Source organism: Leptodactylus fuscus, chromosome 1, assembly GCF_031893055.1.
Source record: "Leptodactylus fuscus isolate aLepFus1 chromosome 1, aLepFus1.hap2, whole genome shotgun sequence".
Lineage (NCBI taxonomy): Eukaryota > Metazoa > Chordata > Amphibia > Anura > Leptodactylidae > Leptodactylus > Leptodactylus fuscus.
This window is the reverse complement of record NC_134265.1, coordinates 261,320,676-261,345,332: the sequence shown is the minus strand read 5'-3', so window position 1 is coordinate 261,345,332 and position 24,657 is coordinate 261,320,676. Positions and strand designations below refer to the sequence as shown.

The 24,657-nt window shown below is 41.9% G+C and overlaps 1 protein-coding gene across 5 annotated transcripts in view; it reads left to right on the top strand.

Moving 5' to 3' along the window:
* Nucleotides 1–24,657, top strand: part of ANK2 (ankyrin 2) — a 188,433-nt gene that overhangs the window by 99,117 nt on the left and 64,659 nt on the right. For 4 of the 5 annotated variants that reach the window (XM_075286364.1, XM_075286347.1, XM_075286379.1 and 1 more), the window contains exons 22-28: nucleotides 145–243; nucleotides 6,217–6,289; nucleotides 9,680–9,824; nucleotides 16,577–16,588; nucleotides 18,782–18,884; nucleotides 20,561–20,661; nucleotides 22,176–22,211. In XM_075286364.1, the coding sequence (XP_075142465.1) occupies nucleotides 145–243; nucleotides 6,217–6,289; nucleotides 9,680–9,824; nucleotides 16,577–16,588; nucleotides 18,782–18,884; nucleotides 20,561–20,661; nucleotides 22,176–22,211 (569 nt within the window). The remainder of the gene's footprint in view (nucleotides 1–144; nucleotides 244–6,216; nucleotides 6,290–9,679; nucleotides 9,825–16,576; nucleotides 16,589–18,781; nucleotides 18,885–20,560; nucleotides 20,662–22,175; nucleotides 22,212–24,657) is intronic. The other variant, XM_075286356.1, reaches the window with a different exon arrangement.

Here is a 24,657-nt window from a genome sequence, read left to right as displayed (position 1 = left end):
AAGTGAACTACATATTACTGGAGCGCTTTTTCTTGGGTTCGGTGCCTTGTTTTGGATGGAAAGGCTGGCTCGCTTACTGTACTGTATGTGATCTCATTGGCTCTCAATTTATCGCTCTCTCCACCATTTCATCTTCCCCTGCAGAATGGCAACACTGCCCTCGCGATTGCCAGGCGATTGGGATATATCTCTGTGGTGGATACACTGAAGGTTGTTACAGAGGAGATTATCACTACAACCACTGTGAGTATTACTTCGCTATTACTTTTTCCAATATGTCAGGAGTTCATGTGCCAGGATAATACTAATGTTTTAGAAGAGAAGAGAAAGAATTATAGGTGTAGCAGAGCTGAATCAGCTTATTAACTCTTGGAGCTGTATTGTGTAAGCGTAGTAACAACTTAAGATCACTCACTAGGGTTATTTGCAGTCCTATGTAAAAGCATAGATGGCAGGCACAAGACAGACTCTCAGTAAGAGGAGCTCTGATACAGAGAATACCAGATACACTAAATGACATACTCACATAATAAATAATATGAAATAAAATGACATACTCACATATTAAATAATATGAAATAAAATTGCATATTCACATATTAAATAATAGGAAATAAAACTACATACTCACATATTAACTAATGCAAAATATTTATTCTATAATGAGGAATAAGCATATGCTGTCTGATTCTTTGATATCCTGTCTTCCCTTTGGAGATACTTGTTCACTGTAGCATGTAGACACATAGTATAGTAAAAGCTTACATAAAGTTTACCAGATTTAGACATACGACATGTCAATAGACTCAGCTACCTCATCGATGTCTTTTAGACCTGTATAATTTACTTTATACAGTTTGTTATGTCTTCATGGGTTAAGTTTCTTCAGCTCTGAAACCGACAGCCTGGCTGCTATCAGATGTGGCAGCAACATTATCTACTAATAATGAGGCGCGTGTGACTACCATTCAGTGTGATTCATCCCTTTGTGTCATAATTGTAGATTGCTTCATGTATTTCACTTGAAAATACATCTCTTTTCATAATGTTCTGCTAACATGAAGCGTTTCTGGAATGATGCATGTATAGTGCACTTTACCTACAGAAGACAGCATACTATAGTGATGTCTTTATAACATTGGTAACCCCTCTTCATATGCCTTTTTGCTTAGGAATCACTCTACTATCCAGAAAGCAACTACAAAAAACTGAAAAGAATTATTATTATTTTTTTTTACCTGGCAATTGATTTGAGCACATACTATATAATACCTTTTTTTCCTATACAGGTAAAAAAAAAGAGCATAGGGATGCCCCATCACATAATTAATCAAATTACCTTCAAGGCACTACACTAATCGGGTGAGGAGGACCTTGGGCGAAGCGCACACAAATCCCACAAATATTCCGTGAATTCTTAAACACCTTTTATTAAGTAAATACACTACCCGTCTCGGTCTTTCTGCCCTTTCTCAAATGCAAACAATGAACTAGAACTACACTTGAGAGAGGGCAGAAAGCCCGAAACGCGTAGTGTATTTATTTAATAAAAGGTGTTGAAGAATTCACGGAATATTTGTGGAATTTGTGTGCGCTTCGCCCAAGGTCCTCCTCACCCGATTGGTCTAGTGCCTTGAAGGTTATTTGCTTAATTGTTAACGCTACCTACGGTTGGCGTTCAAGGGGAAGCTGCTGCCACCCAAACTGAGGTTTTTAATAAGGCTCTATTGGGTTGTGACTTATCACAACACGGTGAGGTAAGAGGCCATCTTTACACTACCTCACTATTCCCAGTGCTTTAAAGATTACTACACTATATTGCCGCTCGGTGTTTCTCTCCACTATTTTGTCCATACACATAATGTAATTGCTAGCAATGCAGCTAGACAATGCAACGACCAGATCAGCCTGAAGTATTCTGGTAATATTGCCTTTCCTCTGGATAGGTGATAACTACTCGATCAGTGAGTTTCCCAACAATTGGGCCCTTCTGATCTAGCAGTTATTACCTATCCAGAATAGGGATTGCATGTCTTCTGTTCTGCTAGCATCTTGGCCATAGACAGGAGGGGTTGAATGGAACCGCAGTTGTGTAAGTGTGCAGCTACTCTATTAAACTTTATGGGACTGCTGAACAGAAGCCTATTTCCAGGATTGTTGGGGGAGCCTAGCGTCCAGATAAATGATAACTTAATATTACCACAATACTGCTTTAAGCTACTGTTGTTTAACACGTGGTACTACAAATACATACAGGGAATGCACATTAATAATATTTGCAGCAGTTAGAGCAGACTTCTATAGCCAAATTTAGGTATTTTGGTTATAGCTATTTAATAGTTAGTACTGACCCTCAGGGCTCGTTCACATCTGCGTTCTGCTCTCCGTACTGCAGGTTTCCGTTTCCTGCATAAAACAGAGCAGGAGACGGAAACCTGCAGGAGTCTTTCTCACCCATTCATGCAGTACTCTGTGTCCGGATTAAAAAATCCAGTTTCGCAGCGGAGAGCATAAAACGCTCACTGCCGCTCACGGCCGGACCCGGTCTGTGCTTTCCGTCTTCTGGCATGCAGAAGACAGAAACCACAGAACGGAGAGTAGAACGCAGGTGTGAACCTAGCGTCATCAGTGATATATACATAGTTTAACTGACCTAACCTTTCTTTTCCTATCCATCAATGTGATATATTCACAGGCTAGTGCTTGTATATTCTTCCTTTGGTGTTAGAGAGTGTAAGGGTAAGTTCACATGGGGGTTTTTTGGTCCAGAACCCGAGGTGGAGGCCAAAATATGGGTAGGAACAAAATACGGGTAGTCGCGCACTCTGCTCCGGATTAGGCCCAAATGAATGGGCCTAGTTGGGAGGGAGTGCCTTCAGGCGGATGTCGCGAGGCGACTCTGCCTGAAAGAATGAGCATGTCCCTTCTTTTTTCTGGGAGCCGGAACAAACGGCTCCTGGAAAAAGGATCTGACCGGCTCCCATTGAAATCAATGGGAGCTGTCTTTTTGGTCAGGATTTTGAGGCGGATGTGGCCTCAAAATCCGAACCAAAAAACCCAGTGTGAACTTACCCTAATGCAATATGCTGTTCATAGATAAACAAAGCCAATCAACTCCACCCCAGTGGTGACATTTCCTTCTGGTTTTATAAGCTTAACATAATTGTATAATATTATGTTCCTGTGCAGATATTCTTTATATATCTTGTAAGATTTTTTAGATGAAGAAAAATATAAAAGTTGTATAATAAACTGTAAAGCACATAAATGCAAACTCCAGTTTTCAGTGCTTTCAAAGGGAATCTTGGCACAGTAGCGGCATAATTATATGGCTGTCAGAATCTTAGTCTTGCTGCTTTATATGAGTGACTGGAGTTTAGTGCCAAGCTAACTTTCCCAAGTTTAAAACATTTCTGCATGCTCTCCAGGCATGCTTGGCCTTCATACAAGGCATGAAATGAAGTTCTTGTCTAATCGGCACTATATGTATGAATCTCCATCTCCCCCTCCTCTACTCCAACTTCAGTGCTGCCCACCTGCCTGCTGTTATATCTGTGCTATCTTTGTCTATGAAAATCTGTCACAGATTTAGTAAAAAGGCACAAACACATTTTAACTCATCAACAGCCTAAGGAAACCACTGCTTCCTGAAAACATGCATATGTCTAAAATGCATATATTCATATATGAAGGGAACAAGACAAAATAAGTGGCGTTTTTGCTGTGGACTCTGAAAATTGCAATGGCCCAGTGCTGAAAAATTGCCATTTTGGAAATATGTGTCTGGTTAATTTAACATAAATGTCTATAGTCAAAGAACCCAAGAATTACATCCTTTAACGAGTGTAATGTAATAGGGCAGCATGATGGCTCAGTGCTTAGTCCTAGTTGTGAATCTGACCAAAGATAACATCTGCAAAGAGTTTCTATGTTCTCCCCGTGTTTGTGTGGGTTCCCTCCGGGTACTCCAGTGTCCTCTCACACTCCATAGACATACTGATAGGGCTCACAATCTACATTCCATTTGTGGGACAGTGATTGACAACATCTGTAAAGTGCTGCGGAATATGACGGCGCTATATAAGTAAGCAAAGTAAATAAATAAAGGAATATTGTAACAGCAGAGCATAAAACTATTACAACTGTTATCTATACTGGGATGACACTTCTTCTGCATACCTTATCCAATAGTTATGTGCTAAAACTGATGTCACAAATTTTTACTCAATCATGTAAAATGTTAATTATTCTAATCACACCTTTTATTTGTCTGTGTAATCCATAACCACACCTACAATGTATTTAAACCTCACCCATCTGCCATTAAAGACCAGAATCCATATTGGTCACATAATTCTAAATTGTGGCTGTGTGTGTTCCTCTGTGCCAGCTCATATACCAGTTGTACTAATTTGGACTTCTCTACAGTAATACTTAGAGAAGATTGTAGTCACACTAAGGGCTCGTTCACGTCTGCGCCCAGTCTCCGTTCTGCAGGTATCCGTTTCCTGCAAAAAATAGAGGCAGGAGACGGAAACTGGCAGGACTCTTTCTCACCCATTCATCTGACCACAGACCGGGTCCGGCCGTGAGCGGTGGTGACCGTTTTATGCTCACCGCCACAAAACCGTTTTTTTTAAATCGGGCACAGAGTCGGACATGCAGTACTCTGTGTCCGATTTTAAAAAAACGGTTTCACGTCGGAGAGCATAAAACGTTCACCGCCGCTCACGGCCGGACCCGGTCTGTGGTTTCCGTCTTCTTGCATGCAGAGGACGGAAACCACAGAACGGAGACCCGAATGCTAGTGTGAACCTAGCGTCAGCATAGATAAAGAAGACATATAAGTAAATACATGACAGGTTATGCTAAAATATCGATCTCCTCAGCTTCTCCTGCAGATTATACATCACTTGCCTCTGGCCGTGACTTCGTCTGTGGGTTGTTGGAGTGGATGAACCGCCTATATTCAGCAAATTTCTGCCATCAATGGTTTGCCTACTTCAGCGTTTTGACAGCTGTCAAGCTGGCCTGTCGCTGAACGCGTTCCTTGCGCTATGCCTGGGATTGTTTCAGCATCTCAGCAGCTCGCTGGAACGCCATATAATGAGCAAGTTGTTGGCGTTGATGATCGGCATGCTCCGGCGTTTTGGCAACTCTCAAATTGGCCTGGCACTGAATTTGTTTCTCGCACTGTGCTCGTGATTGTTGCGGCATCTCAGCAGCTCACTGGGGCACCATATAATGAGCATTTTGTTGATGATCGGAGCAATGCCGATCATCAATGATTGGCATGCTCTGGCGTTTCGGCATCTCTCAAGCTGGCCTGGCACTGAAATTGTTATTCGCACTGTGCCTGTAATTGTTCCTGCATCTCAGCAGGTCGCTGCAACGCCATATAATGCATGCGTTGTTGGCATTGATGATCCCCCTCAGCTCCGCTTGAGGAGAGCTCTCTGACTTCTGGCTACCTCCATAGCTCTCATTGTTTACAACAAATTAGACTTTCTTTTTCCAGGCATGTTTAAAATTGACAAACTGCCAATTTGGTTAAAGGTGTTTGCCAATGTCAGTTTGTCTGCAGTACCTGGAGCAGATCAGATAACATGCAAATGTATATACACACTGAGGGTTAAGTGTGTTTACAATGAGAGATAACAGCCCTGGGACCCGAGATAAGGCTGCTACAGCAGCAGTGTAATATAGTATATGAACATAAATTCATAACAGTCACGAAACCATTTCATTTACCGGTATAAAAAGTAGCCTTTGTGTTAATCGAGGTCATAATCTATGTGCCAAATTTCATTCAAATCCGTTCAGCCGTTTTTGATTGACTAACAAACACACAAACATCCAAACTTTCACATTTATAATATTCGTAGGAATTTAATGATTACCTATGATTATCCAATTATTTTGTTGTTTATTTATGTTAGTTTAATAATTAAAATGATTAATCCGCCTTAGGTAAGTGGATTAAACATTGTAACTACCCTGTGGCTCATAGCAATAAGCCATGAATATATGTATGCCTTCTGCAAAACAGAGAAAACACAAGATATATGTGCAGATGTGATGTTATTCCTGATGACCATTGTGGGTAAGGAATACAATATGTGATGATTCACCTTATTACAGGATGCTGTAGAATAAAATGCTAATAAATAGAAGTAGATTCTCTTGCTGTTTACTGATAGTAGTCTTTGTCTGCAGACTGTGACAGAGAAGCATAAACTGAATGTGCCTGAGACAATGACTGAAGTCCTGGATGTCTCCGATGAGGAAGGTGAGTTTCAGAACTGTGTATTAGAGCTGACATAATGTACCACTGTCACCTATGAAGCATAGTGGACATAGACATCTTCCTCAGAGTGAGCTGAAAATGCAATATTTGAGCCATTTGTTGGTATTATTATTTGCCAATACTATGCCTTCTATGTCTACTTGACTCATAGGTGTGGAAAAGTTAAGTTTAACAGGTTTTTATTCACCTTTTCAAAAGAAATGGCTTTAGGAAAGTCGTATGTTCCGTAAGTGGACAGTAACATTTTATTTTCTCAGAGAAAGTAAAAGTTTACTTGGGAAATAAGCAATAACATACACTATGTGATCAAAAGTATCCAGGCACCTGGCTGAAAATGACTTACAAGTTTGTGGCGCCCTCCATCGGTAATGCTGGAATTCAATATGGTGTTGGCCCACCCTTAGCCTTGATGACAGCTTCCACTCTCGCAGGCATACGTTCAATCAGGTGCTGGAAGGTTTCTTGAGGAATGGCAGCCCATTCTTCACGGAGTGCTGCACTGAGGAGAGGTATCGATGTAGGTTGGTGAGGCCTGCACGAAGTAGGCATTCCAAAACATCCTAAAGGTGTTCTATAGGATTCAAGTCAGGACTCTGTGCAGGCCAGTCCATTACAGAGATGTTATTGTCATGTAACCACTCCACCACCGGCTGTGCAGTATGAACAGGTGCTCGATCGTGTTGAAAGATGCAATCGCCATCCCCGAATTGCTCTTCAACAGTGGGAAGCAAGAAGGTGTTTAAAACATCAATGTAGGCCTGTGCTGTGATAGTGCCACGCAAAACAACAAGAGGTGCAAGCCCCCTCCATTACCGATGGAGGGCGCCACGAACTTGTAAGTCATTTTCAGCCAGGTGTCTGGATACTTTTGATCACATAGTGTATATAACTGTTCAGGAAATATATGTTTTAAATGGGTGGATGGGTTTATAAAAGAAAAGTGTCAAATTTGTCAGCGGTACAGCAAGAATCAAATGATATATGAAATTTAACATTTTGTACTTGTTGACAGATCCTCTTTAAAAGTTTGATAGGGTATGTTTGCAGAGGTATAGCATAAGCATTGGCGTATAAAGGAACTTCTATGTGAATGGCTTGTATGAATGTATTAGTGGATCAAAGTCTACAGTTACTCCATGGTGTCTTATTTGGCTAATACTATTATATACATAGCACAAATAAGATGCGCCAGTATGAACAAAACACTCTGTAAGATGTATGATTAGCTTTGTACCTGTTCCTCTAGTAGAATGTTTTATTCTATAGTCACATTGGATATATTCATTTTATATATTGATATTTGTGCTTTTACAAATTCCTGCAAACGTTCCACTATATATGTCTAAAGGGCAAGTTTGTTAGATTCTAGTGGTGTACAATGTCAGGAAAATTTTGACTCCCTTCTCAAATTGCAATGTGCTTTATGCAGCCTTTAAGTTATTTGCTGGTGATCTCTTGTCTGATGAAGAACTCCTAAGTATACCAGGTATAAGTGTAATGGTGTGGACTAAGCGTGACTTGCAGTGAGATTGATTGTCCATGTCGATATATTTTAGATTAATAACATTATATTTCAACATTAAAATTAACAATGTTCTCGGTGCATGTAGTGTGGATATGAAAATGGGATTGTGGTTAAGTGTGAAGTATCATCTACAGTTGGCTGGCTGACACTTTAAGGTCTAAGCCATGTCTAAGACCTCCTTAATAAGGTTAGAAGAAATGCTGCATTGTTTATATTTTTCTGCTTGTTTTATTGACTTCTAACATTAATAAAAATTCCAGAAAACACAGTACCTTAAAGTTGCTTTGACAGTCCGATTCACTAGCAAAAAATTACGTATTTCAGACTTAACAACTATTTAGCATATGATTGGTTATGTAGATTCTTGTCATGTAACTGTATTATTACTGTTTTTTCCTGGTGGTGGAAAAATCTTTTTCTTCTTGTATGCTACAAATTACAAACAGTTCTCACATTCCATAATAGCTTCGGGTGTTATTAGGTTGATTCTCAAGTGAAAGGTTACTGTTTGACATTGATGATCAGCCATGAAGAAGATTTCCCAAAAAAAGAGAAATAGCATCACCCAGCTCATGAACAGCGATCTCTCAACCAAAAAAATTTCCAAACTGCAACATGTGAGTGCCATGATAGTTGGAAGAATATGAAATGAAGTCCGTCCATCCATTCAAAAGTCAAGACGTGGAAGTCCAGGCAAAGTATGGAAGTCAACAAGTCAGCTCATCACAAGGCAGTGGAGGTGGCTCATATGCTTCGCAATAGTGAAATCACACACGTCCATGCAAGTAACTGCATGTTACTCAAGTCTGGAATGAATAGGAAGCTTCGACTTTAATGAAAGATGAAAGACAATAGACTGGGCTCTGAAAGGTGCAAATGGATCTGAAAGAAACAAGGGAAAAGAGGATCAATGGATCAAGAAATTGAAGGAACTGTCAAGTTTGGTGGAGGAAGCCTGATGATATGGAGTTCTTTCACAACCAAAGGCATTAGATACTTAACCAGGGTTGATGGTGGTCTCAATGCTGAGTTATATCTGAGTATCCTACAAGACGAGTTACTTCATACACTCGAGTACTATGGGTATGAAAAGGATGACATAGTGTTCCATCAGGACAATGATCCGAAGCATATGCTGTAATTAGCAAAGCAATGGTTCGAAGACAGTAAAGTAGAGGTGCTGCATTGACCCCCATTGTGCCCATGCCTCCACCCAATCAAGCACTTGTGGGTAGAATCAAAGAAAAGCTGTATTCATACACAAGTGAGTGAACCAGTATGCACCAACATCTGGAACATGTAGAACAGACATGTTTGAATTTGATCGAGAGCATGCACAGAAGGATTCAGGCAGTGTTGAAAGCCAAAGGTGGATTTACAAAATACAAACCAAATCATTAGATTAAAGGTTTGATTATTATTATTTTTTTTTAGGAGCAAAACATTAACAATGCAGTTACATGACAAGAATCTGCATAACTCACCATATGCTAAACAGTTGCAAGTCAAATTTTCTTCATAAGTGTATGAGGCAATAGCAGAGTACTGATGGTTTGGATCCATTCATGGTCTCTATGAAACCCAACAGAATTCAGATTGCATCTTTTATTATGAGAATGTCTCAGCAGTAAATCCTCAAGCGTTGGGCCTTCAGCTTCAAGTAATCATATCAATGTGTTAGATATTATAATATGTTTTTGCGTTTCTCCAAGCATGTCTTCTGTAAGTTTATGATCTTTTTTGATTTGTAAATTTAATCCTAATGTATTACTATACCTAATATCTATTGTATCTAATGGTCATGTGGTATGAGACATGTTTAAAGCTTCTAGTCTGAATTTTACAAGGAGATGACACAATGACTGGAGATGGAGGAGAGTACCTACGACCTGAAGATTTAAAGGAGCTAGGAGACGATTCACTGCCAAGCAGCCAGTTTCTGGATGGAATGACCTACCTTAGGTACAGTTTAGAAGGTGGACGCTCAGACAGGTATGCCAATGTAGCCAAGTTACTTAGTAGCTCCCTGACCCCTTTGAAATATCTGTTTTAAAAAATGCCTATCTTTTCTTGAACTGCTGGCCATACAAATTTGTTTGCCGTTGGCCGAAATTGGTTTTGGCCGACAGTTGAGTATGTTAATCCCCACGAACATTTGTTTGCAAAACACCACAGACTTAAGTTTATCAATAGCAGATCAGGCATGATGGATATTGTTGGCTGTCTGTTGGCCAAAATTATCAATGTTTGACATGATTATTTGCTTTTGCACAGCCAACTTGTGCTCACTGCATATTGTATTTTTAACAACTACACCACCCTTCTGATTGGACAATTCAGGGCTACTTTAACTATCGGGAAACAGTGCATCTATCAGGCCCTATGGGAGCAGGAGCCACCTCTGCTAACTCAGATTGAATGGGACAGTCCCACATTTCGGGTGCTGTCCCGCTGTTCTAGTTGGAAAGCCTCCTTAGGAGGCAGATAAATTTGAATACAGTTATATTCAGGTCATTCTCCATCATTCATGCTTCAGCCGATGATGTCTGTGACACGTAGGCACAATGAGCGCCGGGCTGTAGATATCTCTACAGCCAGAGCCTGCATAAATCACCATAGAAGCGAGATAAGGTTATTATAACTTTAGATAATTGCATATACTGTGTATCTAAGGTCACTGAATGAACAAGGGGTATTATCTGGTGGTCACTTGAGGGAACATTAAATTATGAGGGGGTCTCACTTAGTAAATTTTTGAAAAGGGCCCACTGAATTATTATAATGACCCTGGGCAGTTTATTTATTAATGTTGATGGTGGGATAGTTTGTACTAACATTCTATCATTGATTGGAATGCTTGCCATCCAATATCTAACATGTATATGTGGCTTTAAAACTGGGCAACATGCTGTACCTATGGGCACTGTCCTCAGTATCAGAGTGTGGTGGAAATCATCCCAATGAATGAAAAAAAAGAGGTCCAAGAATGTAGAATTTTCTTTTTTGGAACATTTACTGAGAAACCCCTAGTTACTCTAATTCCTAATCATGTGTTTCATTAAAAGGCATTTTACAATGTAAATATGTTTAGTATAAATACAGATTTTGTATATTGGTCTCAGTGAAACATGTTTGTGTGTCAATGGCTCGTACAACTAAAGCAGAAAACCCTTGTAGCATTTTGTTGTAACACACGGTCAGGTTATGCCTCATTTTCCATTGATAACATGAAAACTGAAATCTGGTTGGTTGCTGTGGGTAAATGCTACAATTTTTGTATGAACTTTTTGAAGTTTACCAACCAGTTCTGTCACTGTTTACGTTTTCGATCCCTTGTTTGAGACGTTGGCTGGTTCACATATATCTGTTTTCTGATTACAAAGCTGAGAACTTTGTGCAACATTCTTGTATACATAGAGAAACACTTTCAGAACTTTTCTACCCATGTCCAGTGACAAGTCGAAACAAAACTGGCCCCATTAGGAACTGCAGGCTTGGTTCTGACATAAGTTTCCTTCTGCTATTATTATTTTTTTTTTTAGATCAGAAGGATAATAGACAAAAGGGACAGACGTATGTACAGTCCTATGAAAAAGTTTGGGCACCCCTATTAATCTTAATCATTTTTAGTTCTAAATATTTTGATGTTTATAACAGCCATTTCAGTTTGATATATCTAATAACTGATGGACACAGTAATATTTCAGGATTGAAATGAGGTTTATTGTACTAAGAAAATGTGCAATAGGCATTAAACCAAAATTTGACCGGTGCAAAAGTATGGGCACCTCAACAGAAAAGTGACATTAATATTTAGTAGATCCTCCTTTTGCAAAGATAACAGCCTCTAGTCGCTTCCTTTAGCTTTTAATCAGTTCCTGGATCCTGGATAAAGGTATTTTGGACAAACAATTCAAGTTCAGTTAAGTTAGATGGTCGCCGAGCATGGACAGCCCGCTTCAAATCATCCCACAGATGTTCAATGATATTCAGGTCTGGGGACTGGGATGGCCATTCCAGAACATTGTAATTGTTCCTCTGCATGAATGCCTGAGGATTTGGAGCGGTGTTTTGGATTATTGTCTTGCTGACATATCCATCTCCGGCGTAACTTCAACTTCGTCACTGATTCTTGAACATTATTCTCAAGAATCTGCTGATACTGAGTGGAATCCATGCGACTCTCAACTTTAACAAGATTCCCGATGCCGGCATTGGCCACACAGCCCCAAAGCATGATGGAACCTCCACCAAATTTTGCAGTGGGTAGCATGTGTTTTTCTTGGAATGCTGTTTCTGTTTGGACGCCATGCATAACGCCTTTTTTTTTTATAACCAAACAACTCAATTTTTGTTTCCAAAATGAAGCTGCCTTGTCCAAATGTGCTTTTTCATACCTCAGGCAACTCTATTTGTGGCGTACGTGCAGAAACGGCTTCTTTCTCATCACTCTCCCATACAGCTTCTATTTGTGCAAAGTGCGCTGTATAGTTGACCGATGCACAGTGACACCATCTGCAGCAAGATGATGCTGCAGCTCTTTGGAGGTGGTCTGTGGATTGTCCTTGACTGTTCTCACCATTCTTCTTCTCTGCCTTTCTGATATTTTTCTTGGCCTGCCACTTCTGGGCTTAACAAGAACTGTCCCTGTGGTCTTCCATTTCCTTACTATGTTCCTCACAGTGGAAACTGACAGGTTAAATCTCTGAGACAACCTTTTGTATCCTTCCCCTGAACAACTATGTTGAACAATCTTTGTTTTCAGATCATTTGAGAGTTGTTTTGAGTAGCCCATGATGCCACTCTTCAGAGGAGATTCAAATAGGAGATCAACTTGCAATTGGCCACCTTAAATACCTTTTCTTATGATTGGATACATCTGGCTATGAAGTTCAAAGCTCACTGAGGTTACTAAACCAATTTTGTGCTTCAGTAAGTCAGTAAAAAGTAGTTAGGGGAATTCAAATCAATAAAATGATAAGGGTGCCCATACTTTTGCACCGGTCAAATTTTGGTTTAATGCATATTGCACATTTTCTGTTAGTACAATAAACCTCATTTCAATCCTGAAATATTACTGTGTCCATCAGTTATTAGATATATCAAACTGAAATGGCTGTTGCAAACACCAAAATATTTAGAACAAAAAATGATTAAGATTAATAGGGGTGCCCAAACTTTTTCATATGACTGTATATCAGCTCAGCTCAGATCAAATAGACAGCTCAGTATTCATGTTGAACATATGTGGCACACTGCCCCTTTAAAATATATCCGTTACGTTGAAGGAATAAATATGGTTTCAGAATGTTAACATAGCGAAATGATAAAGTTGTCACTGCTGAGCTGTAAATGGATCATATATACGTATAAGAGCCTCATTTGCTTGGTGATGAGCTCATTGCTGCTTCCCCAGCATGGTGCGCTCCCGGTGCTTTCCTACAATTAACTTCCAGTTTAGCAAAATTGCTACTTCAAATTCAGAGAAGATAACCGTGATTATCTCCACAATGGAGACAAATTTCAACAATTTCATGCAGCTTCTAAAAATATCGTTCACATTTTTACTGAACTGATGTTGCAAGTAGACTTTCTGTGCAAGATACATCCAGGGAAAACACCTAGAAGCATTTAAATTAATATAAAGCACAGATTCTTAACAATCCCCCTTGGGGGTGTTAAATGCCAAACCTAGGCCTGCAGGATTTCTGCGTAAGGACAGAAATACATATCTGTGTAAAAACAATAGATATCACAGTAGCCTGAAAGTAGGACTTTTCTAATGCAAAAAATAAAGGTTACCTTACATGGTATGTCACGGCATGTGGCTGACATTTGTTTAATCTTAGGCCTGGTTCACCTCTGCGTTTGGTATTCTGTTCAGGTAGTCCGCATGGGGACCCCCTGAATGGAATACCAAACGCATTGACAAGCGTTGAGCTTATGAAAGCACACAGACTCTATAGACTGTAATGGGGTCCGTGTGTTTTCCGTGCGGTGTCTGTACAAGTCATGTGGAGAAGAAAGTAGTTCATGATTCGTATGGACACGGTGCGGAAAACACATGGACCCCATTATAGTCTATGAGCTCGGTGTGCTTTCATAAGCTCACCATTTGTCAATGCCTTTGGTATTCCATTCAGGGTGTCCCCATGTGGACTCCCCGAACAGAATACCAAATGCAGAGGTGAACCAGGCCTTAGGTCACAGTTTGTTAGTGACTAACCAGCTACAATTACAGCTCAAGTGGCTCCAACCTTGTGGCTCCAGAGAGAGTCTGCCACCACCAAAATTACTTCTAAATAGCCTAAGTGCTGTTGTAGGGGGCACTTACTGGCACAGTGAACATACCTTGTAAAATTCATGCAAATTAGATATATGGTGAACTCAGAGAGTGTCTAAGTCTGCCAAAGTAGTGCCACTCTTGTCCATGGGTTGTGCCTGGTATTACAACCTACTGTAAAGGGGTACTCTATATTGATTAACCCAACCTCACTTTGTTAGGGTCACCTGAATCAAACAGTGTATTGAAATTGTGAGTTGGTTCCTTCATAGATGAGATATTGCTATTTTTGTTATTATGTCTAGAGCAAAAAGGGTGTTGCCGTGGCTCCAAAAAGATAAGTTGCAATGCCTTAGGCTAGGTTCACATCTGCGCCGAAGTCTCTGATGCAGAATCCGCTGAAAATCATCTGAGAGAAAAGTCCTGCATGGAGGACTTTCTCTCCACTGGTTAGAGTATAAAAATGGCACAAACCTGAAAGATACCCGGTGGACTCCATTATAGCCTATGATGACGCTAAATGTAGGTAACTGCCGTTTTAGTGGACGGGCAGACCTGAATGACAGAGAGCCCAGCACAACCTAGCTTTAATTGCATAGAGAGCTCATTTGCATATTAACTAGAGATGAGCGAACACTGTTCGGATCAGCCGATCCGAACAGCACGCACCCATAGAAATGAACGGAAGTACCTGTGACGCTGACTTTGCCGGCAGCTGGCCGGCGTCACAGGTGCTTCCATTCATTTCTATGGGTGCGTGCTGTTCGGATCGGCTGATCTGAACAGTGTTCGCTCATCTCTAATATTAACCAAAACAGAGATATTTCAGGAAATGATGCACCAATTCACAAGGGGCAAACTTAACTTGATTCAGGTAAATCTACCCTAACGGTACTATTCCGTTATCGGGCCAGCAGCAGCGCAGTTCAGCAGCAGCTTTCGGGACAGCAGTTCAGCAGCGGGAATTACAATGACATCCGAGGACTGCTGGCCCGATGCTTGTGCCCAGTAACCAGTACATCGATGACCCCCCTCCCCCATCCTTCTCCTCCTGCCAGTGCTGCCCCCCAGCTCTCCTTACATCTTCCCCGTACCCTCTCCCCGCCACACGACTAGGCCTCACCTCAGCGCTAGTACCGAGACCGAAAGGAAAGACACCGGGGCTCAATCCAGGCCCTGACAAGAAACACGCCGACTATAGGAACGGTGAGCTACAGCGAGCCGGAGGGACAAACTTTCTGCAGCGTCCGGCGGCTATCTAGTAGCATTCATTGCTCAAGATTTACGGTGAGGCCTATTACAGGGAGAGGGTACGGGGCAGATGTAAGAAGAGCTGGGGGGCAGCACTGGAAGGAAGAGGAGGATGAGGGCATCGATCGATGTACTGCCTACTACACACAAGCACGGCCTCTATCATCGGGCCAGCATCGGCTTAGTCATGTGGCGGGGAGAGGGTACGGGGTAGATGTAAGGAGAGCTGGGGGGCAGCACTGGAAGGAGGAGGAGATGGAGGGGGGGTCATTGATGTACTGGCTACTGGGCACAAGCATCGGGCCAGCAGTCCTCGGATGTCATTGTAATTCCCGCTGCTGAACTGAACTGCTGTCCCGAAAGCTGGTGCTGAAATGCGCTGCTGCTGGCCCGATAACGGAATAGTACCACCCTAACTAACTGCGGGGCGAATTTGATATGGTGAGTTCTGATGACAGACTCCCTTTAAAGCTTTTGCACATAATCATGCCCATAAAATTCTGTAGGCCTTAATGGATTTATATGTACCTCTGGTTCTCATAAGGTGCACCTATGCTGTGGGTTTAGCTGTATATCCATGTGCACCATGTGCTTAAGGCCTTAGCCATACAGTCACCGTAGAAGAGAAAACTCAGATGCACTTACACACCAAGCCATGCAGCCGTGTGAGAAGCACAAGAACAGTATGGAGATTTTATTATTTCCATGTAAAGAATGTTGTTTCAATTTACGAACCAGAAGTCTATAAAATGGTGAGGCAGCGAAGCATAAAGAATGTTCAAGAGCTGTATTGTATTCTGTATCATTATAAGCAATGTCACAAATATGCCAATGATAGAGGTTCACAGATGACCACTTTCCCTAACTGTCAATGAATGGAGGTCACTTGAATGTGAAATGGGGAGACTCCATTATTGCTACATGGTGTAATCTTCTGGACACGAGATATGGTACATATACGTAACAAAAGATATAGAATAAAATATGTAAAATATACACTCTGTAAAAGCTGACATTATTACTAACATCAGTTAAACATCATTTCCATATATACTGTAAATGCTACATGACTAACTACACCTATGGCTCCTGTACTGACTACAGTATATAGCCTTTATTTCTAACTAATACAAAGATTGCCTGTTACCTTGTAACAATTTCCTTTCATTATTTTTTTCTTCCCTCTCATATGTGTGGATGCTGCCAACAGCACCATGCCTAGGTAGGTATGGCATTGCATGGTACAGTACCACTATGTTCTTCATGTACTAACCCTCCACCACAGATACTCATCCATCATCGCCTCACTCACCCATCACATTTCTCTATGTTTGCTGTATATTAACATAAGTTCATTGGGCTTGCCGTGAATCCTGGCTTCAGCTTTGTTATGCTGTTACTAAAGTAAGCTTTTAGATGGTGTAAATTTACTATAATACGTATCTAAGTACATATATTTGATATAATGGCCTTGGCAGCTATAGGCCCATGCTCTACTACATAATGATTTATGTATATTCATTTCTTGCAATATTATTTGCATTACTTATTTCTATTTTTACACAAATTCCGTTAGAAAATGAATTGTGGCATGTTCTATCACATACCTTATTATGGGGGTTACCATGCAATCAGGGACGGTCACTCACCGCAAAGGGCCCCTGCGCAAGAAGTTTGTCTGGGCCCCACTTTTCAACAACAACAAAATCTACTCAGATATACAATATATTTCATATTGGACACATAATTCATACTGTCATGTCACTGACACATTAGTTGCAAGATATATGCACAACACTTACACATATGACACATTCCACATACAGCCTACCCAAATATTTGATGTCTGATCCATATTGCACATGTCATGTAGCTACTTATATACTATACAATCACTCAGCACATACTGTACATCCTTCGCTCACACTGTCACACTGTTGGTTCCGCCTACACATTTTGCTCACACTGTAATACATTCACCTGTTCTCCTTCTCAGCAGAAAGGGTCGCAAGAACACCCTAACCCTTGTTGGTCAAAGAGGACCTTTCACGTTCTCTGGCACCGGCGGTATTATATACTACTAGAAAGCTGACAGTGTGCTAAATTAAAGGGATTCTATCATTAAAAAAATAGTTTTAAACTGTTTGCATGTAGGAATATATAGTTTAAAACTGTTTTTTTTTAAATAATAGAACCCTTTTAAACACACTGTCAGCTTTGCCAGTACACGTCTGGGCGCCAGAGATATTGGTGCCGTTATCCCTTCACTGTCAGAAGGGTGGGCCTTTCTGCTCAGCATCATTGCCCACCTGGACAGTACAAGGTTATTGAAGAGTACTGTCAGGAGGGGTGTTTCACACAGCCCAGCGATGACACTAGTCTATAAGGCCCGCTTTACAGTGGAGAGATATTTGTGCACTCTGCATACTGACAAAGCTGACCGTTTTCTAGCAGTATATAATACCTCTGGTGACAGAGGGGTAAAAGGTCTTCTTTAAGTCCCATCCCGATCTGTTCACTAAGCCCTGCTCCCAACTTGGCACCAAGCTCTGCCCCTCCTGTAGTAAGTTATAGATTGTGTTAATATCCTCTTCTGTTGTGCCCAGTTGAGAGCTGCTGCTTTCCAGCTAACCCTGGGCCCCTGAACCAGCTACACAATCTTTATGTCTGCCCCTGCATGTAGTGGCATGTAGAAGACACCATGCAGTTGCACACACAGTGCCTATTGTTCATAACAGCCAAACAAGATTCCTGTTTGCGTTTTTTAGGGGTAAGGCTATTTATTGTTGTTGATCTGTGTGTGTGTCTCCTCTTGTCAGATCAAATGCTTTTGTGCAAAGCTGTACTGTATGTGCTTTGCTTTTATTTTGTCTGTGTCATGTAGCTTGCAAGTAAATCCACAAAAGCAGTATCTTCCAGGGGATATGTAGTTATCACCAGTTACAGGTTAATTTATTTAAAGTTTTATTTGTTTTAGAAATAGAATTTATTTCTTTTTTTCACTATTGAGTAGATTAGTAAAATGGCATTTACATAACAATTTCTATGACAACTATTTTTGGGAGCTCCTAAGCACCCATCCTGATCCTTTTAATGAGTTCTGTGTAACATGCATTGTGACTGAGGCCAACTAATGCAACCATGGTAATGGCAGGGATCTGGGAAAGGATTCCTTTATGGACAGTCAGCTAATAATAAAATGTTGTAAAGAAAGAAGCTTGTGTGAACCAAGCATTAGATGGATTCTCTCAGATATTTTATATTTGATTCAAGAATTAAACATATATTAAAATGTGGTCCTGCAAAAATTCACTTTTCCCCTGGAAGCTGCACAGGCGCTAATTGCTGATTTTTCCATTCACCTTTTCCATCTCACCCTCACATTCCTGATGATTTGTATGTGTCAACCGACCAGCCTGCGATCCTTCAGTTCAGACAGGTCCCACAGTATGAGCCATCACTCTTATCCTCGGGGCAGCGCCATCATAGAAGACTCTGTCATCATACCCCATGACCAGGTATGTGATTCTGTGTTTCTTTATTTTACCCAAGTCTACAAAGACCACATCTGACACGTCTCATGTACCAAATTCTCAGAGAAACTAGTCCAAGTGCCTCTATGAACAATAAGGGTGTCATGACGTAGAGGATGAATGGTGGTGCACATAGTTCTGTGCAGTTCCATACTGTGGAGATAAATGAACTCTGTGTACTGCTATACAAGGCTCTATCGGGTACCATGTTTACTGTACATAGCTGTTCTTCACTAGAATTCACTCCTTATATACAGGTACATAGGGTACCCTAATGCTGGTAATAGGGTATCTTATTACAGCTGTGTATAGAACAGGGTGCTGTAGACATCATGCATTATGGAGCCACACACTTTCTAATGAATATTGCTTCATTATAAAGTCAGTAGGGTCAGAATCTCAGCATGCATTGATATGCAGCCTTTGCCATAGTGTTATCAGGGAGACAATAGTGCGAGTCCTTGTTTCACTGTTAACCACAGATCCAAATGTGGACTTAAAGGGGTTCCTTAATCAAAAAAATGTTAAATCTGAATAAGACCTGACACCCCCATCAATGCCCTGATCTGAGTCCTAGCACACATTAAACCGATGGCTCTGAATTTGATAACCATGAGTAACCTGTACAGCCATTGTGAGTTGATGAATGATTCTATTTTTTAAAAGCAGTGTCATTCTGTAACTTGGTGAGTTTCATATGGTTAAAAATGTATGCCAAAAAAATGCCACTTTTTAATTTTTTTTTAATGTTTGTTAACCCCTTCCTGCTCACATAGCCGCCCAAAACATTTATACATATATGCGCCCCAAAATTGTGATACCTAAAGATACACCGCATTGCTGTAAAAAATCACCATATAAGTTCATATGGCTATGAAACATAAAAAAAAGTTATGTTTTATAAAATGCGGAGGTGAAAAGCAAAAAAAAATTGCTGGAATCTTAACGCCCAATTTAGCCTGTGTCTTTAAAGGGTTAGTATTAGTACAAAAAATGTCTAAGATACCAGTCTGCAAGTGGTAACAGATATAACAGTAGACACACTGGTAGACATCAGTATAAGGGCTAGTTCACATTGGGGTTCTGGGTGTGCACATTCCGTCTCGGCTGCCGCAAAGGGATGCTGGTGCAGTGCACCGGTATCCCGTTGCGGCTTTCCGCTCCGGATTAGGCCCAAATGAATGGGCCTAGTCGGGAGGGAGGTGTCACAAGGCAGACATCCGTGGAAAAAGTGTGAAGAAAGGGCAGCTCGCTTCTTTTTTCCGCGAGCAGGAACAAACCACTAGCGAAAAAAAAACCTCTAGCGGTCTACATAGACCTCTGTTGTGAGGGGACGGATTTTGAGGTGGATTCCGCGCCAAAATCCGACCCCTCTTGCCCCGTGTGAACGAGCCCTAAGAGTGATGGAAGATCGGATGACATAAGATTGCAGAGAGTAAAGGGAGCGTCTCCAGTCAGGGCCTGCGATTGTGTCATCAGCATTATTTACTTAATTAAAAACATCCAGATCCATTTAATTAGCTGAAATATTATTTGGTCTCCTCCTGTCATACAGTCTATGGACCACAGATCTCTCTTTCCTGTGTCAGGTGATCATTAATACATTAATCTTTGATTTATCTATCTATATATATTCAGTTTACTTCTGTTTCACTATTTAGGTCTCATATTTGACAAAAACAGAACAAAACTCATATCGTCTGAGCTGGGGGAATGACAACCTGGACAATGTGGCGCTCTCCTCCAGCCCTATCCATTCTGGGTGAGTAAAGAAGCAAATGCTAACTACAGAAAATATGTCTAAGCATTTTGTTTCTAAGGCCTACGCAAAAAAAAGAAAATGCTTATGTCAAAAGAAACATGAGACAACCAGAATGACATTTTCACAATTACAGTACAGCTATGCTATGGTAGTGTCATGTGCTTCAGTATAAATCATACTGGGGGGGGGGGGAATGTATCAAGCTCTGCACACCGCAACTTCGTTGTTGGAAATTTTTGAACACATTTTCCTCTATTTTACATTTTTACTCTGCTCACTGCGCTTTTGAAAAGTGAACCTGGTTACCTGTAAAACAGATGTACTCCAGATTTATCCAGTAGGCGGGTGGTGTAGAAACTGGAGTATCATCTCAGGATAGAAGTGTTAGACTTAAAGCTCTGCCAAATATTTAGAATATTGTATGACATTTGATAAATTTGGCACAAATTATAACAATGCAGATGGCAGGAAAACCATCTTTATAAATCCCCCTCATGATAAATCTCGCCGTAGATGTGGAGCTACTTATCCAGAACTTATGGATCATGCTGCTGTTTATCATGTTACGCCTTTCAGGGTATTATTCTGATAGCATAAATGGGGCCGTTAAAGCTGATTTTCCTGTGATTTGCTGGAATGGTAGATTTGCACAGTATACCTGTTACTACGGTAATAGAGGCGAGTTAGCTGAGAATCTTTCATCATCAGTTTCTTATGGAAGAATTTATAGCTATTATTCAGTTATGTTACTTCAACAGACTAAAATGTAACACTGAACATTAATTTCACAGGCTAGTGTTTCGTGTATATCTGTATAATGTATTGATATGGCGGTCTTACTCTAAACTCTGCTAGTCAATTATGACATATATAATTAGGGTAACGGTTAACATATCGACACACATTGTTGGTCTTTCTTGGCCTGTAGTCATATATAGTGACCCCAAGTAAAGTGTCCCCTCATAGCCATCCTGCAATTTGCACAATAGACTAGAAATGAGTTAGATATCATACCTTGTGAGGTTGACAACAAAGGCTTGTGGCTTTTTTTGAAATGAGTTTTCCCTACTGAACAACCAAGTTATAAGCTGGTGTGACTTGCACCATTCATATTGGCTTTTGTCTGCAATGCTAATATTAAGTGAAGATGCAGGTATCAGTAGAATGGAGCAGGCACCAGATAAGTACACTGTTCAAGCCAAATAACATACCGTATATGCAAATTATTAGACCTGTTCAAAATGGTGTAATCATAGTGGTTTCTTATTTTTGAGATTAGACTAGATATTTTACAAAGGCTTTATATGCTTAGAGTGGTTTTGCTTCGATGTTGGCGATTACGGTTGCCTCTTGGCATTTGGATTTCAGCAATAAGCCCAAAATGCATTTGTTTTCTGTAAGTGAGGGGATAATTGATATACTACTCCTCCATAAACCTCTGCTTCATTTATTACCTCTGTCTCTTTTTCTGTCTCTTCTTTATTTCTCATGGTGACTAATCTGTTCTGTTGCAGCCGCTTATCTCCTTGTCTTGACCGAGACCACAGCAGGTGATCCTTTGTGTTCAATATGTGATTGCATTGTTTCCACATTGTATGCCAGTAAATCACATCCGGATGCTTTGGTGTTTTCACATCTAAGGAATGGCCTAGCATTGACACAAAAGCATGTCTTACACACACAGGATGTCTTACTTCTAAAAACATTCAAAATAAAAGTTCCTAAAAATGCAGTCAGTAATAGTAACTGAAGGTACAGTAGAATTTGTTAGGGCGCTATTATAGCCTGATATCCAGGACTGGTATCGGCAACAAGCACTCCTATGAACGTTTGTTGCTGATAATAGCCCTGTCCTATTCGCTTAATAGTTAATAGCTAACTATTAAGCGAATGGTGTAGATTATTGGCAGGACATTGCCCTTTGTAATCACCCTGTGTAGTGGGCAGCAGATTACCCTGTGTAGTGAGCAGCACCTCACCCTGTGTAGGGGGCAGCAGATCACCCTGAGTAGTGGGCAGCACATCACCCTGTGTAGTCGGCAGCACATCACCCTGTGTAATTGGCAGCACATTACTCTGTGTAGTGGGCAGCACATCACCCTGTATAGTGGGCAGCACATCACCCTGTGTAGTCGGCAGCACATCACCCTGTGTAATTGGCAGCGCATTACTCTGTGTAGTGGGCAGCACATCACCCTGTGTAGTGGGCAGCACATCACCCTGTATAGTGGGCAGCACAGCACCGCGTGTAGTGGGCAGCACATCACCCTGTGTAGTGGGCAGCACATCACCCTGTATACTGGGCAGCACATCACCCTGTGTAGTGGGCAGCACATCACCCTATATAGTGGGCAGCACATCACCCTGTGTAGTCAGCAGCACATCACCCTGTGTAGTCAGCAGCACATCACCCTGTGTAGTGGGAAGCACATCACCCTGTATAGTGGGCAGCACAGCACCGCGTGTAGTGGGCAGCACATCACCCTGTGTAGTGGGCAGCACATCACCCTGTGTAGTGGGCAGCACATCACCCTGTATACTGGGCAGCACATCACCCTGTGTAGTGGGCAGCACATCACCCTATATAGTGGGCAGCACATCACCCTGTGTAGTGGGCAGCACATCACCCTATATAGTGGGCAGCACATCACCCTGTGTAGTCAGCAGCACATCACCCTGTGTAGTGGGCAGCACATCACCCTGTGTAGTGGGAAGCACATCACCCTGTGTAGTCAGCAGCACATCACCCTGTGTAGTGGGAAGCACATCACCCTATATAGTGGGCAGCACATCACCGCGTGTAGTGGGCAGCACATAACCCTGTGTAGTCAGCAGCACATCACCCTGTGTAGTCAGCAGCACATCACCCTGTGTAGTGGGAAGCACATCACCCTGTATAGTGGGCAGCACAGCACCGCGTGTAGTTGGCAGCACATCACCCTGTGTAGTGGGCAGCACATCACCCTGTGTAGTGGGCAGCACATCACCCTGTATACTGGGCAGCACATCACCCTGTGTAGTGGGCAGCACATCTCCCTATATAGTGGGCAGCACATCACCCTGTGTAGTGGGCAGCACATCACCCTGTGTAGTGGGCAGCACATCACCCTATATAGTGGGCAGCACATCACCCTGTGTAGTCAGCAGCACATCACCCTGTGTAGTCAGCAGCACATCACCCTGTGTAGTGGGAAGCACATCACCCTATATAGTGGGCAGCACATCACCCTGTATACTGGGCAGCACATCACCCTGTGTAGTGGGCAGCACATCACCCTATATAGTGGGCAGCACATCACCCTGTATAGTGGGCAGCACATCACTGTGTGTAGTGGGCAGCACATCACCCTGTATAGTGGGCAGCACATCACTGTGTGTAGTGGGCAGCACATCACCCTGTGTAGTCAGCAGCACATCACCCTGTATAGTGGGCAGCACATCACTGTGTGTAGTGGGCAGCACATCACCCTGTGTAGTGGGCAGCACATCACCCTGTGTAGTGGGCAGCACATCACCCTGTGTAGTGGGCAGCACATCACCCTGTGTAGTGGGCAGCACATCACCCTGTGTAGTCAGCAGCACATCACCCTGTGTAGTGGGCAGCACATCACCCTGTGTAGTGGGCAGCACATCACCGCGTGTAGTGGGCAGCACATCACCCTATATAGTGGGCAGCACATCACCCTGTGTAGTGGGCAGCACATCACCCTATATAGTGGGCAGCACATCACCCTGTGTAGTCAGCAGCACATCACCCTGTGTAGTCAGCAGCACATCACCCTGTGTAGTGGGCAGCACATCACCGCGTGTAGTGGGCAGCACATCACCCTGTGTAGTGGGCAGCACATCACCGTGTATAGTGGGCAGCACATCACCCTGTGTAGTGGGCAGCACCTCACCCTGTATAGTGGACAGCACATCATACTGTGTAGTGGGCAGCACATCACCCTATGTAGTGGGCAGCACATCACCCTGTATAGTGGGCAGCACATCACC